At 45.1% G+C, this 16,800-nt stretch overlaps 1 protein-coding gene across 4 annotated transcripts in view; it reads right to left on the bottom strand.

Moving 5' to 3' along the window:
* The window catches only part of LRRC7 (leucine rich repeat containing 7), a 161,036-nt gene that overhangs the window by 98,953 nt on the left and 45,283 nt on the right, over positions 1-16,800 (bottom strand). For all 4 annotated transcript variants that reach the window (XM_040407910.1, XM_040407911.1, XM_040407909.1 and 1 more), the window contains exons 4-6: positions 10,362-10,440; positions 6,967-7,056; positions 5,682-5,738 (exon numbers count right to left, since the gene is read on the bottom strand). In XM_040407910.1, coding sequence (XP_040263844.1) covers positions 5,682-5,738; positions 6,967-7,056; positions 10,362-10,440 — 226 coding nt within the window. The remainder of the gene's footprint in view (positions 1-5,681; positions 5,739-6,966; positions 7,057-10,361; positions 10,441-16,800) is intronic.

Here is a 16,800-nt window from a genome sequence, read left to right on the forward strand (position 1 = left end):
GCATGAGGAAATTCAATTAAACGTGGTCGTCACAGGTGTTGAATTCCTCTGAGATCCATGCCTCATTCATTTTTAGAAATGTGAGGTAGTCCACACTGTCGTGAGCTAGGCGAGTGCGCTTATCGTTTACGATCCCCCCTGCTGCGCTGAACGTCCTTTCGGACAGGACACTCGACGAGGGGCAAGCTAAGAGTTCCATGGCAAATTGTGCAAGCTCTGGCCACAGGTTAAGCTTGCACACCCAGTAGTCAAGGGGTTTATCGCTTCTCAGAGCGTCCACATCGGCCGTTATTCCGATGTAGTCGGACACCTGTCGGTCTAGGCGTTCCCTGAGGCTGGATCCGGAGGGCGGCTGTCGATGGGTTGTTTGCAAGAATGATCTCATATCCGAAGTGACCAACACATCTTCAAACCGCCCTCTTCTTGCATGCGCTGTAGGATTGGTACCCGCAACTGTTTCTCTGTGGGTGGAAATTCCTCTGCCAGCGCCCGCAACAGTAGAATGCAGCATCTCTTGAAGCAAGGCCTGAAAATGCTGCATTCTGCCAGTGATGCTGGTAACATGCCCGCCATTTTGTGTTTGTAGTCTAAGTACGTTGTTACCCAGTACTGGTCCTTGCCCTTTGTGCTTTTTATACGGGGGTCCCTCTTCAAACACTGGAGCACAAAGGCCCCCATTTGCACTAAATTGTAAGCGGTGGAGCGGCTTGACTCCTGCTCATCGCCCAGGAGAATGTCGTCCTCGATATCCTCCCCCCAGCCACGGACAACACCAGGGATCCCCGAAAAATTTAAAGCCTGCTCTTCTTGCACCTCCTCCACCTCCTCCCCCCAGGAACCATCCTCCTCTGACTCCTCTTCAGACTCCTGCTGACTTGTCTCAGATGGAGTAGCCCCCCCTGGGAATTCATTCAGCAATGCGACTTCCTCATCTTCCAGCTCCTGCTCCTCGACGGCTTGATCAATGACACGACGAAATGCACACTCCAGAAAAAAGGCGTCAGGTACAATGTCACTGATGGTGCCCTGGCTGCGACTGACCAGTTTGGTGATCTCATCAAATGACTGCAGAAGTCTGCATGCGTCGTGCATGAGCGGCCACTGGAGCGGTGAAAAAATCCAAGCTCCACAGAACCTCTCCTGCTGCAGAGTTCGTACAGGTTGTCGTTAACGGCTTGTTTCTGCTGGAGCAGCCTATCAAGCATATACAAGGTGGAGTTCCAGCACGTGGGCTGTCACAAATCAGACGTCTGACGGGCAGGTGATGTCGCCGCTAAATGTCAGCAAGGCGAGCAATGGTCGTGTAAGATCTTCTAAAATGGCCAGAGATTTTCCTGGCCTGCCGCAAGACGTCCTGGACCTGGGGTATTTGGCAACGAATCGCTGCACGACTAAGTTCAGGACGTGTGCCATGCATGGCACGTGTGTCATTTTGCCCTGTTTCAGCGTGCTCAGCAGATTGGCACCGTTGTCGCACACCACTTTACCAACTGTCAAATTGAGCGGGGTTAGCCACTGATCGGCCTGTGACCACAGAGCTGAAAGCAGTGCAGGACCGGTGTGGCTCTTGGCTTCCAGGCACAACAGCAGCAGCACAGCATGGCAACGTCTCACCTGGCACGTTGAATAGGTTCTGGGGAGCTTGGGGGGTGCAGCGGAAGAGGCGGTAGCAGTGGAAAAGGAGGAGTCAGCCAAGGAGGAGACAGAGGATGGAGTAGGAGGAGAAGAAGAAGAGGCAGGCCTGCATGCAATCTGTGGCGGTAACACCAAATCCACACAGGTGCCTCGGGTTACATGCTTGACGGCCGTCAGAAGGTTCACCAAGTAAAAGTTATGTACCTTCCCTGCCCGTGTTCGCTAGGCCATGTGTCTGTGGTCAGATGTATCTTGGCACCGACACTGTGTGCCAGAGATATATTAACTTGCCGCTGAACGTGGCCATATAGTTCAGGGATGCCCTTCTGGGAGAAATATTTCCTTCCGGGGACCTTCCATTGCAGTGTGCCAATGGCCACAAATTTTGTAAAGGCCTCAGAGTCCACCAGTTTATATGGCAGTAGTTGGCAGGCTAGCAGTTCCGACAGGCCGGTGGTCAGCCATTGGGCAAGAGGGTTATCCGGCGTCATTAACTTTTTACGTTCGAACATTTGGGCCATGGAAGCCTGCCTTGTGCCAGATGAATGCGACGACAGCACGGTGGAAGGTGGAGTGGAGGACAAATGGGAGGAGAAGGAGAAGGAGAAGAAGCAGGACGTGGAGCGCCGGGAGTGTGGCTTTGTGGGTTCTGATCGTGTTGCTCCCACTGGGCTCGGTGATGGGAGGCCAGGTGCCTTCTTAAGGCGGTCCTCCCTAGGTGAGTGTTGGGCTTACCGCGACTCATGCGTTGACAGCACAGGCTGCAGATGGCAACACTATTGTCAGCAGCTGACACGTAAAAAAAAAGCCCACACTGTGGAGCCATGTGCCGGCGTCCCGGGAGCACCAGATGTGACCGTGACCGTGCATGGTGGATGGCTCGCTCCAGATACATTTGCAGTTTGCTTTTTGCCTCCTGTGCACTGCGAGTTCTGCCTGCTTCTCCTCCTTCTCCTTTGACGTAATTGCACGCACCTTCTCTAACTTCCCACTTAGACTCTGGCCTGGTGCACCTGCCCGACCCCTACCACCAGGGCCGGTGCAAGGATTTTTGCCGCCCTAGGCAAGATAAAAATTGCCGCCCCCCCTTATCAGATAATCTGCCCATATCATGACATCACATATGTTCCACCCCTTTCTCAGCTTTTAAATAAAAAGAACTGCTATGTTTCCCTTATGGTTAATCCAGCTTCTTGTAGCTGTCTTTTTTTGCGGAACGGAATTGCGGACCCATACATTTCTATGGGGCCGCATGACGTGCGGCCCCGATCCGGAATTGCGGATCCGCAATTCCGATCCGGAAAAAAATAGAACATGTCCTATTCTTGTCTGCAATAGCGGACAAGAATAGGCATATTCTGTTAGTGCCGGCAATGTGCGGTACGCAAAATGCGGAACGCACATTGCTGCTGTGCGTGTTTTGCGGATCCGTGGATCCGCAAAACACACATGGATGTGTGAATGGACCCTAAATGTGAGGTAAATTAGTTTCCAATGTAGTATTAATAACTAAACAATTACATAATAAACATATTGCATTGTCTACTTACCACCAGGACAATAAGATGATCTGGTCTCTGGCTGCAGTCTGGCTCTTGGTCTGGCTCTGGGGACTCCCTTGTTACTCTCTTCTCCCCCACTCCCTCCCTTGTCACTCTCATTATTCCACCCCGGCACCGCCCTCCCTTGTCACTCTCATTATTCCACCCCCTCCCTTGTCACTCTCATTATTCCACCCCCTCTCCCCTCCCTTGTCAATCTCATTAGTCTTCCCCCCTCCCTTGTCAATCTCATTATTCCCCCCACACACACACCTCTAATGTAGCGTGGCCGAGCTCTCTTCGGTCCGCGGTACAGGAGCATTTGTTTCCTGTACCCGGCCGGACTGACAGGAAGTGCACACTAAGTGAGCACTTCCTGTCAGTCCGGCCGGGTACAGGAAACAAAAGCTCCTACCGCGGACCAAACAGAGCTCGGCCACGCTACATTAACAAAAGCACAGAGCTGACACACAGCAGGCTCAGGCTGCGCAGCAATGAGCCGGCGGCCGGAGATTTTGCCGCTCTAATTTGAATCTCCGGCCCCGCCGGAGATTCAGGAGGCGCAGCATGAAGGGCGCCGCCGGCCGAACTTATATAACCAATTTTAATTTTTTTTTTACACCGCAACGGGCGCCCCCTGCTAAATGGCGCCCTAGGCGACTGCCTAAGTCGCCTTACTGGTGGCGCCGGCCCTGCCTACCACTGCTGCAGAATGGCCTGCCTCTTCCTCTGCCGGTCATTTTCAAAATGACCCTGTGACAAAGTCCCTAGAGAAGAGCAGTATTTGTGGAAGCAGGTATATAGGACTCCTTAATGAGTATTTGCTGGAAGCAGGTATATCAAACCCCTTAATCAGTTTATTTTGGGGCAACAACAGGTATATCACACCAGTTGCAATTAGTTATTCCAATAACGTTTGTCCCTCTATATAGCTGCGGTATCGCAGCAGAACCGCACACAACTGCTGCACAATACAATTGCACTATAATATACATTCTATGTTAGAAAGTATATTATAAGTATATCACACCCCTCTGTACTGCACACCTATCGATAGCACACCTATACTAGTCCTTAAAAAGACTTTTGTGGCCCTATTAGCTAGCGTTTGGTGTCCCTAACAGCCTGTCCCTGCTCCACACAGCAACCTCTTCCTACACTGGCAAAACACTGAATGTAAAATGGCGGCCAGATCGGGTTTATTTATACGGTAAGGGGTACGTTCATGTGCTGAAACGTCTCAATTGGCCGTCCTGTCCCACCTGATGGATGTGTCATGGGTCAATGTTCAGCACAATGCGAAAGAATATGGCGCCGGCGGACATCGCCATATGTTCACCTAACCGCAAACGAGCAAAGTTCGCCGCGGAACGACCGCCGTGCAAACCGCAAGGCCATCTCTTTACAAGAATATAACTACTATAATACAGCCCCACGTATAAGGATAGAGTTACTTCTGTACATTGCTCTTTAGATATTAAGACATTAAACCTGTATCTATAATTCAGCCGCTATGAATAATGACAATAAAACGTTGTTATCCCACAAATGATCGGATGTTTGTAGTAAAACCGCACTCGGCGCAGATCAATACGTTCCGTCTCTCCATAGGCTCAGGCTGCTCCTTGTTCTCTGATTTTGGATGAGCCCCCTTCAAACTTTGTAATCTTTCCTATTGCGCTCTGATTAATGAGTCTAATAAAACAGGAGAAGACGCGTCGGGCGGAGAAGCGTCTTAATCTAATTAATCTTCCTGTGGGTCGCTCTGTAAATAGAATATCCTCAAACAGAAATGGGAAATTGATTAGTTGCTTGAGCTACAACTTGTCTGTCACAGAAGGTGATTTATAAGGGGGTCACCTGCAAGGTCACCCAACCAAGTGAGCAAGATCCTCCTTAAAGGGATGCTCCACTGAAAAGCAGCGTCTGTTCCATATGTGAATTAATACCAGAACTAACAGTGTCTGAACCCTGTGGAGTTTCCGCCAAGATTGACGGGTTATTGTTGCATAGCGATAGTCCTCCCGTGGCTGGGTGACAACAGCAGATCTCTGTCATCCTGTGTGCTACCCCCTGTGCCTGTAATGTATGCCCATTACCATAGCCACATACCCCTCCCGGCAGAGATGCAAGTAATGATGCTGCCCCACTGCTTTCGGTCATAGAATCAGTGAGTTCTATGCGAGCCCATCGGAGTCCGTGACGCTGTGCAGAGAAATCTGTGCCGCCTAATCACCAACTTCTCAGGATTTGTGCAGACCGCGACCAATCAGAACGTTTGCTAGAGATATGGCATCACTTTCTGTGATGGAAATAAATGTTTTAGCAGATTTGATGTCATTGAGGACCTTCGTAAAACTGAGCGACAACAAGTTTGGGGGCTGTAATGGAGGCCAGGGCGGTCATCACCCGGCTGTACTCGTATAATAAGGAGTGCGCTATTGGTCTTGCTAAGAGCACAAACATAAAAATACAAAAGATGAAAGCCTTTTAACACGGACTTACTTTGGTAATGTTTTCAAATGATTTTCTCTTAACTCCAATATCCGCAATTTGCTTAGCCTGCGGAGCAGAAATCACAGTGAGACACAAGGCTTAAAGGGCTTCTGTCACTAAACAAATTTTTTTTTTTTGGGGTACTTATAATCCCTATACTGCGATATATCTATACATTATGTTATTAATCATTTTCGTTCAGTAGATAAGGCAAAAAACTTACTTTTATGATATGCTAATTACCTGTCTACCTGCAAGTAGGGCGTCTACTTGCTGGTAGCAGCCGCAAAAAACCGCCCCCTCCTCTTGTTAATTGACAGGGCCAGCCGCGATCTCCTCCTCGGGCTGGTCCTGTCTGCATTTCAGAAATCGCGTGCCTGTCTTGATTCGGCGCAGGCGCTCTGAGAGAAGGAGGCTCGCCTCCTCAGCACTCCCTCAGTGCGCCTGCGCCGATGACCTCTTCTCTTTCGGTGACACTGAGGGAGTGCTGACGAGGCGAGCCTCCTTCTCTCAGAGCGCCTGCGCCGAATCAAGACAGGCGCGCTATTTTTGAAATGCAGACATAGCCAGCCGGAGGAGGAGATCGCTGCTGGCCCTGTCAATCAACAGGAGGAGGGGGCGGTTTTTTGCGGCTGCTACCAGCAAGTAGCCGCCCTACTTGCAGGTAGACAGGTAATTAGCATATCATAAAAGTAAGTTTTTTGCCTTATCTACTGAACGAAAATGATTAATAACATAATATATAGATATATCGCAGTATAGGGATTATAAGTACCCCAAAAAAAAATATGAGTTTAGTGGGGCGACAGAAGCCCTTTAAAAGTACAAAAAAATGTGAAGAATTAAACAAAGTCTTCTATATAACTGTGTGACTATGTGTATACATACAATCCATACATTGTGTCACATACGTTTATAGGTCAGTAGGCCAAGATAGATAGAGAGATAGATAGAGAGATAGATAGAGAGATAAATAGATAGATAGAGAGATAGATAGAGAGATAGATAGAGAGATAAATAGATAGATAGATAGATAGATAGATAGATAGATAGATAGATAGAGAGATAGAGAGATAAATAGATAGATAGATAGATAGATAGATAGATAGATAGAGAGATAGATAGAGAGATAGATAGAGAGATAAATAGATAGATAGATAGAGAGATAGATAGAGAGATAGAGAGATAGATAATGTAACTTACACTGAACATAAAGGCGGATAATTGATATAAAAAGAAACGTAGGAAATGTATTTCATTGTCATGACATCACAGACTTTAGAATTCAGCTCACCTTCCAAAATTGGCTGGAAGATATTCAAGAAAGGCATCATTAAGGTACAGCTGAGTTAAATTAAGAAGCTGCGTAAAGCCATCCGGTAGCCTGAGAAGAGGATGAAGTAAATGAAGGTCATCAGTCAGAAGACACATATTCACCATCGGCACTGTCACTATCATTCTTCTACTCTGTACACAATGCACCGCTCAGAGTTCTCAACAACACATCACTATGTTTATTATCCCTGTACAGAGATCCCTCAAGATACAATGGACTCAGGATACAATATTTTCAACATATAATGGTCATTTCTGACCCATTGTAAGTTAAAACCAGACTCAACATACGATGTCTCAGACTTAGAGCCAACCAATCAAGGCCACTTCTCTGGTAAGATAACTGGATTAGTTACTAGTTAGCAGCTATTCCTGACTGTTATATGTAAGGGCTTGTTTTATCTGTCTTAGTTATCTGCTTATTTTTCTTAAAGCTTCATTTTCTCTTATCTTGGATGACATTTGGAACCGATTACCCAACTTACAATGGTTTCAACATACAATGGTCGTCCTGAAACCAATTAATATTGTATCTTGAGGGACCGCTGTACTGTGACATCACTGTGTCTATCCCTGTACTGTGACATCACTGTATTTATTATCCCTGTACTGTGACATCACTGTGTTTATTATCTCTGTACTGTGACATCACTGTGTTTATTATCTCTGTACTGTGACATCACTGTGTTATTATCCCTGTACTGTGACATCACTGTGTTTATTATCCCTGTACTGTGACATCACTGTGTTTATTATCTCTGTACTGTGACATCACTGTGTTTATTATCGCTGTACTGTGACATCACTGTGTATATTATCTCTGTACTGTGACATCACTGTGTTTATTATCTCTGTACTGTGACATCACTGTGTTTATTATCCCTGTACTGTGACATCACTGTGTGTATTATCTCTGTACTGTGACATCACTGTGTTTATTATCGCTGTACTGTGACATCACTGTGTATATTATCTCTGTACTGTGACATCACTGTGTTTATTATCTCTGTACTGTGACATCACTGTGTTTATTATCCCTGTACTGTGACATCACTGTGTTTATTATTCCTGTACTGTGACATCACTGTGTTTATTATCTCTGTACTGTGACATCACTGTGTTTATTATCCCTGTCCTGTGACATCACTGTGTTTATTATCTCTGTACTGTGACATCACTGTGTTTATTATCTCTGTATTGTGACATCACTGTGTTTATTATCTCTGTACTGTGACATCACTGTGTTTATTATCCCTGTACTGTGACATCACTATGTTTATTATCCCTGTGCTGTGACATCACTGTGTGTATTATCTCTGTACTGTGGCATCACTGTGTTATTATCCCTGTACTGTGACATCACTGTGTTTATTATCCCTGTACTGTGACATCACTGTGTTTATTATCCCTGCACTGTGACATCACTATGTTTATTATCCCTGTACTGTGACATCACTGTGTTTATTATCCCTGTACTGTGACATCACTGTGTTTATTATCCCTGTACTGTGACATCACTGTGTTTATTATCCCTGTACTGTGACATCACTGTGTTTATTATCTCTGTACTGTGACATCACTGTGTATTATCCCTGTACTGTGACATCACTGTGTGTATTATCCCTGTACTGTGACATCACTGTGTGTATTATCTCTGTACTGTGACATCACTGTGTTTATTATTCCTGTACTGTGACATCACTGTGTTTATTATCCCTGTACTGTGACATCACTGTGTTTATTATCTCTGTACTGTGACATCACTGTGTTTATTATCCCTGTACTGTGACATCACTGTGTTTATTATCTCTGTACTGTGACATCACTGTGTTTATTATCTCTGTACTGTGACATCACTGCGTTTACTATCCCTGTACTGTGACATCACTGTGTTTATTATCCCTGTACTGTGACATCACTGTGTTTATTATCCCTGTACTGTGACATCACTGTGTCTATTATTCCTGTACTGTAACATCACTGTGTTTATTATCCCTGTACTGTGACATCGCTGTGTTTATTATCCCTGTACTGTGACATCACTGTGTTTATTATCCCTGCACTGTGACATCACTATGTTTATTATCCCTGTACTGTGACATCACTGTGTTTATTATTCCTGTACTGTGACATCACTGTGTTTATTATCTCTGTACTGTGACATCACTGTGTTTATTATCCCTGTACTGTGACATCACTGTGTTTATTATCCCTGTACTGTGACATCACTGTGTTTATTATCCCTGTACTGTGACATCACTGTGTTTATTATCTCTGTACTGTGACATCACTGTGTTTAGTATCCCTGCACTGTGACATCACTGTGTTTATTATCTCTGTACTGTGACATCACTGTGTTTATTATCCCTGTACTGTGACATCACTGTGTTTATTATCTCTGTACTGTGACATCACTGTGTTTATTATCCCTGTACTGTGACATCACTGTGTTTATTATCCCTGTACTGTGACATCACTGTGTTTATCATCTCTGTACTGTGACATCACTGTGTTTATTATCGCTGTACTGTGACATCACTGTGTTTATTATCTCTGTACTGTGACATCACTGTGTTTATTATCCCTGTACTGTGACATCACTGTGTTTATTATCCCTGTACTGTGACATCACTGTGTTTATTATCCCTGTACTGTGACATCACTGTGTTTATTATCCCTGTACTGTGACATCACTGTGTGTATTATTCCTGTACTGTAACATCACTGTGTTTATTATCTCTGTACTGTGACATCACTGTGTTTATTATCCCTGTACTGTGACATCACTGTGTTTATTATCTCTGTACTGTGACATCACTGTGTTTATTATCCCTGTACTGTGACATCACTGTGTTTATTATCTCTGTACTGTGACATCACTGTCTTTATTATCCCTGTACTGTGACATCACTGTGTTTATTATCCATGTACTGTGACATCACTGTGTTTATTATCCCTGTACTGTGACATCACTGTGTTTATTATCGCTGTACTGTGACATCACTGTGTTTATTATCTCTGTACTGTGACATCACTGTTTATTATCTCTGTACTGTGACATCACTGTGTTTATTATCTCTGTACTGTGACATCACTGTATTTATTATCCCTGTACTGTGACATCATTGTGTTTATTATCTCTGTACTGTGACATCACTGTGTTTATTATCCCTGTACTGTGACATCACTGTGTTTATAATCTCTGTACTGTGACATCACTGTGTTTATTATCTCTGTACTGTGACATCACTGTGTGTATTATCTTTGTACTGTGACATCACTGTGTGTATTATCTTTGTACTGTGACATCACTATTCGATGAAAAGAACAGTTCAGTATCATCATTAGACTTACTTTGATATAGGATTCACGCTCGCCTCTACTATTGTTAAACATTTACAGCATTTAATATTATCTGGAAATTCTTGTATACCTGGAAGAGAAAAAAAAAGGAAAGATATGTAACGATATTAGATCAACCAGATACAAACACTGTCCAATAAGATGCAAAATATGATATTACTTGATAATATGAAATCCCCCCCTTCCCCCACCACAGGTTGGGTAAGCCATTTACTTGGTTGTTGTCACTGATGGATGAAGGCCACACATACAGGACAATAAGGATTTCACTTAATTTCTGTATAAAAAAAAGTCCTGCAACTTTGTAATATACTTGGGTGTCATTTTTTATTGTGTTAAGCCACTTTTTGGTGTACTTTTGTTGCAGATTTTGTTGCAAAGGGTTTTGCGGCAAACTCTGCGACTTTTTACCGCTCACACCATTTTTCCAAGGTGGTGGAACAAGGGCTAGTGGCGTTGGTGGGGAAGAGGGCGGGCCAGCTGGTCCGTCTCAGTCATCATTTTCCACGCCAGTTTATGGTGTGGCAAATAGTCTCAAACTATGCCAGCAAGGGAGCTCGCCTAGTTTAAACCATGTCGCACGGCCAGCGGCACCACACGCCAAAGTTATGTAGAGGCCTGCACCTCTACATAACTTCGACAGATCCACCGCCAGCGCAAGGCGATTAAGACCTTAATGACCTCGTTAGAGTTTCAAGTCGTCACCATAAAGATCTATTCTCCATGTCAGTAAATAGAAATATTCCTATTTATATCCACAGGCTAAAAAGTTACCCTTTTTCTAGTTCAGGGATCAGCAACCTCCGGCACTCCAGCTGTTCAGAAACTACAACTCCCAGAATGCTTCAGTCACTTCTGTGGGAGTTAGAACAGCTGAGCATGTTTGCATGCTGGGAGTTGTAGTTTCCCAGCAGCTGGAGTGCCGAAGATTGCTGATCCCTGTTCTAGTTTATAGCTGTGCAGGGTTTGCTACAGTATATCAGGTGTAATAGGACACGACCAGGTATAGTAGGACATTCCCTAACAGCAAACAGAGATCTTGAAACAGTGTTGATTTGAGACAAAGTTTATAAAAAGGTTTCAATTTTTGTTTTAATACATTGATCAAAATGTATTTCCATGTAACCGGAAAACTCTGTGTGCTTCTAGAAAAGCTGGGTGACAACTGGGCGGCCACCGTCCGTTAGCTTTCCCAAGCTCCTGGGTGGCCAGTCTACCCACATCTCCTGCTTCTGTGTCACTGAATGTTTAGGCAGATTTTCTGTTCCTGAGTCTGGGAGGGGTATAGGAAGTATTATTCGTGGTTCAATTTTAAAGTGAAGATGTAGTCAAATAAATTTTAGGACTTGCATAGGAAACTTCAAAAGAAATCTCTGACCAGGGTCTAAAGGGCTTCAGGTTCCTAGATGGAAGCTGTGGTACCTTCAGTTGGAGAAGGAGAAAGTCATTCTGGAGAAACCCTTTTCATTACAAGCATGCCAATAATACACTGATCACAGGTTTTCCCCAGTGATCGCCTGTGGAAGACCAAGACAGTAACTATTCGCATTCCCTGCAGCACCACCACAGGAGAAATGAAGCATTACACAGTTCCCATGTAATGCATGGATGTGCTGAGTCCTCCAAAGAAAAAGGTGCTCCTTGAAACTGCTTTCTGCTCTTGATAATAAATAGGGGAGTGCCAAATTAGGTTCTCCCCCCTTCAAAATGGAGTAAGTAGGGAACAGAAAAATATACAAATCTACCCAAAGCCCCTCGGATTTTCTGGGGCTATACAGTTTAAGGATTTCAACTAGAATATATTACTACATTCACACAAGATCCTTTAATAAGGTAAAAATTCCCTACCAGAGCTCACATACTGTACATCCGTGCTGCAGGATGACACTGATTTATTTCTATGTATATAAAATATTCATGGACACAACAAGATAAAGACTAAATAATTTATATGTTTGATACATAATCAGCAATATTTACATAACTGTTGGGAACTATCAGGATAATATACAATAAGGAGGCTTAAGGGTGGTGGGTAAAGAGGGGAATGGGCAGAGAGGCCTTGCTGGGGGCAATATCAAAGAAGAGGGTCAAAGTTGTGTGGCTGAAGTTGCCTGTAATTCGTGTGAATATTGCAGATGCTGCTGAGAGTAACTGACTCGCAAAATATCCAACACTATAATCCAGTCCTATCTGTACATTAAATGGCTTCCTTTAAACAACAACTAACTAAACTAAACTGCTTAATTTCTTATTATATCTTTATATTCATTGGAGCTAATTTTCTTCTGATACAGAGCTCCAAATCCCCTGCATAGACAAAAATTAAAAACATAACACGTGGGTTACCTGGAGCAAACCCCAGATGATACTTAGGAGCTTGTTTCATACTGTGATCAATCAAGCCTCATGATAAACGACTATATAGTATGCGCCCCCTAAGGCCTCTTGCACACGAACGTGTGCGCCTCGTGGCCGTGCTGCGAACCGCAATGCACGAACACCAACCGCGGGGCAGCTGCAGCGAATCGCGGACCCATTCACTTTAATGGGTCCGCCATCCGCCCATTCTACAAAAAGATAGGACATGTTCTATCTTTTTGCGGAACACTCCGTAGTGCTTCCGTAGGGTTCCGTTCCATGCTTCTGTTCCGCACCATTCCGCATCTCCGGATTTGGGTCCGCATCCGTGATGTGGAATGCCCACGGAACGGCGCCTAAGGGTGGCTGCATTTTATATGTCTAGTCATGACAAAATCATACCTCCCAATATTTGTATCCCCTTTTTAAGCCCCACACTTGGGGATGTCCAAAAAATATCCCAGGAATGCTCACTTGTATTCATATTTGCATAAGCCCTGGCCACTTGTGATCCATTTTGCAGGCCAACCTTGTGAAAAACTGGTTGGTTGGAAGGTATGCAGACTGAAAAATCATGATATTAGGATGTTGAGATGAAGCCCAGTGTAGATTTTGGTGGGATCCATTCTCCTTTTTTTCCTCTTGGGTGTACGCCAGCTGCTTATCTCCACACACCGATAACCCTCAGCCGGATATATGCTTGGTGGCATTACGCCTAAGGCCATCTATAGGCTTACCGTCCCTTTAAACCAGACATAACCAGTGTCAGTCAAGCGCCTGCTCGTATAATTTCCATTCGCAATTCCTTAGCAGGCTGCAATTACAGTGAACTGCGGTGGCCTGAATAATCCCCTTTGACTTCACATGTATTTCGTTAGAATTGATTGTTGTCTAAAAATATCCGCATTAAAATTTAGAGCCGCGTGCCGACTCATAGCCGGGTATGAATAAGAAGTAAAGGACGGATGAATCCATTTCCATGACACAGCTGATGCGGAGCAGGAGATGCCGCTGCTCGCCTTTAATCTCTATCTTGCTATCTGGATCCAGCGCTGAAGTCGACGTCTTCGCTTTGTACAGAGGACGCTGGCTGCTCAATCAAAGCCGAGATTAGATCAACCTCTAATTAAAAGGGGGCTATTAATTATCTCAGCTATTAGTACTAAACTATTCTATTTCCTGCCCTGAACGGCTGGCGCGACGTATGTTACATGTGTTGTCTCAGTGAATCGCTGTCTCCAAGGATACGACCAAGATTTACTTTGTATCGGGGATGAAGTGCAACATTGTGTCAACTAATGATTCAAGGCAATGATGGGCCGTAGAAGATGAGAAGCCCTTCGATATACACAGGGTGGGTTTTAGGGGGGGGGGGACAAACTGGGCAGTTGTCCAGGGCCCCTTGTTCCTGAACCCACACAGCATTATAAAGCGTTGTATGGTGGTGGGTGGGGGGGGGGGGGGGGGGGGGACAAGTTGTAGTATTATGTGGCCTGTTTGAAGGTCTTCTCTGGGATTTTGATGTTGATGGCCTATTCCCAGGAAAGGTCATCAATATGAGATTGGCGGGGGTCCAACTCCCGGCAGCCCTGCCGATCCGCTGTATGAAGATGCCGCAGCACTTAGGCCTCTTCCTAGACCAGTGACGTCACATTCATCAGTCATCTCTGGCCTAGGTGAAGTGAATGGGGCTGAGCTGCAATACCAAGCACAGCCGCTATCTAAGGGACGCACTGTGCATGGTGAGCTGATCTGCAGGGGGTGCCGGGAGCCGGACCCCCGCCGATCTTATATGACCTATCCTGAGGATAGGTCATCAATATGAAAATCCCGGAGAACCCCTTTAAAGGAGTTTTATGATACTAAATATTATGTGTGCATTATATGGTGGTATTGTGTAGACTGGAAGCATTATGTGCATGGTAAATGGCAGCATTATCCTGGCACCATATGATGGTATTATGTGGACTGTATATGAAAATATTATGTGAATAGTATACAGCAGTATTATTTTGGCACATATTATTATGCGGACTGTATATGGCACCCTAAGGACTCATGTACTCGACCGTTGTTTGGCTCTGCACCCGAACCACATGTTTTGCGGCTCGGATGTGGACCCATTCACTTCCATGGGGCTCCAAAAGATGCCAACAGCACTCCGTGCGCTGTCCAAATCCGTTGCTCTGTTCCGTGGCCTTGCGCAAAAATATAACAGAACACGTCCTATTCTTGTCCATTTTGCAGACAAGAATTGGTATTTCTATTTATGGGTGGCCCATTCCATTCTGCAAATTGCGTAATGCACATAGGTGGCATCCATGTTTTGCAGATCCACAGTTTGCAGACCGAAAAACACGGCGCAGTCGTGTTCATGAGCTTTAATTCTGACACTATATAGTAGCATTATGTGGCCTGTATATGGCAGTATCATGGCACTATATGGTGAATTATTTGGACTGTATATGGAAGTATTATGTGAATAGTATATGGCAGTATAAGTCTGGCACATATGGTGATATTATTAGCACTGTATATGGCAGTATTATCCTGACACTATATAGTGGTATTATGTGGACTGTATATACAGCATTTTGTATGGTGGTATTATGAGCACTGTGTATGACAGTATTATCCCGGCACTATATAGTGGTATTATGTGGCTGTATATGGAAATATTATACACTGCTCAAAAAAATAAAGGGAACACAAAAATAACACATCCTAGATCTGAATTAATTAAATATTCTTCTGAAATACTTTGTTCTTTACATAGTTGAATGTGCTGACAACAAAATCACACAAAAAAAATATATGGAAATCAAATTTTTTAACCCATGGAGGTCTGGATTTGGAGTCACCCTCAAAATTAAAGTGGAAAAACACACTACAGGCTGATCCAACTTTGATGTAATGTCCTTAAAACAAGTCAAAATGATGCCCAGTAGTGTGTGTGGCCTCCATGTGCCTGTATGACCTCCCTACAACGCCTGTGCATGCTCCTGATGAGGTGGCAGACGGTCTCCTGAGGGATCTCCTCCCAGACCTGGACTAAAGCATCTGCCAACTCCTGGACAGTCTGTGGTGCAACGTGACGTTGGTGGATAGAGCAAGACGTGATGTCCCAGATGTGCTCAATTGGATTCAGGTCTGGGGAACGGGCGGGCCAGTCCATAGCATCAATGCCTTCGTCTTGCAGGAACTGCTGACACACTCCAGCCACATGAGGTCTAGCATTGTCTTGCATTAGGAGGAACCCAGGGCCAACCGCACCAGCATATGGTCTCACAAGGGGTCTGAGGATCTCATCTCGGTACCTAATGTCAGTCAGGCTACCTCTGGCGAGCACATGGAGGGCTGTGCGGCCCTGCAAAGAAATGCCACCCCACACCATTACTGACCTAATGCCAAACCAGTCATGCTGGAGGATGTTGCAGGCAGCAGAACGTTCTCCACGGCGTCTCCAGACTCTGTCACGTCTGTCACATGTGCTCAGTGTGAACCTGCTTTCATCTGTGAAGAGCACAGGGCGCCAGTGGCGAATTTGCCAATCTTGGTGTTTTCTGGCAAATGCCAAACGTCCTGCACGGTGTTGGGCTGTAAGCACAACCCCCACCTGTGGACGTCGGGCCCTCATATCACCCTCATGGAGTCTGTTTCTGACCGTTTGAGCAGACACATGCACATTTGTGGCCTGCTGGAAGTCATTTTGCAGGGCTCTGGCAGTGCTCCTCCTCTTCCTCCTTGCACAAAGGCGGAGGTAGCGGTCCTGCTGCTGGGTTGTTGCCCTCCTACGGCCTCCTCCACGTCTCCTGATGTACTGGCCTGTCTCCTGGTAGCGCCTCCATGCTCTGGACACTACGCTGACAGACACAGCAAACCTTCTTGCCACAGCTCGCATTGATGTGCCATCCTGGATAAGCTGCACTACCTGAGCCACTTGTGTGGGTTGTAGACTCCGTATCATGCTACCACTAGAGTGAAAGCACCGGCAGCATTCAAAAGTGACCAAATCATCAGCCAGGAAGCATAGGAACTGAGAAGTGGTCAGGTCACCACCTGCAGAACC

The sequence above is a fragment of the Bufo bufo genome, chromosome 9, assembly GCF_905171765.1.
Source record: "Bufo bufo chromosome 9, aBufBuf1.1, whole genome shotgun sequence".
Lineage (NCBI taxonomy): Eukaryota > Metazoa > Chordata > Amphibia > Anura > Bufonidae > Bufo > Bufo bufo.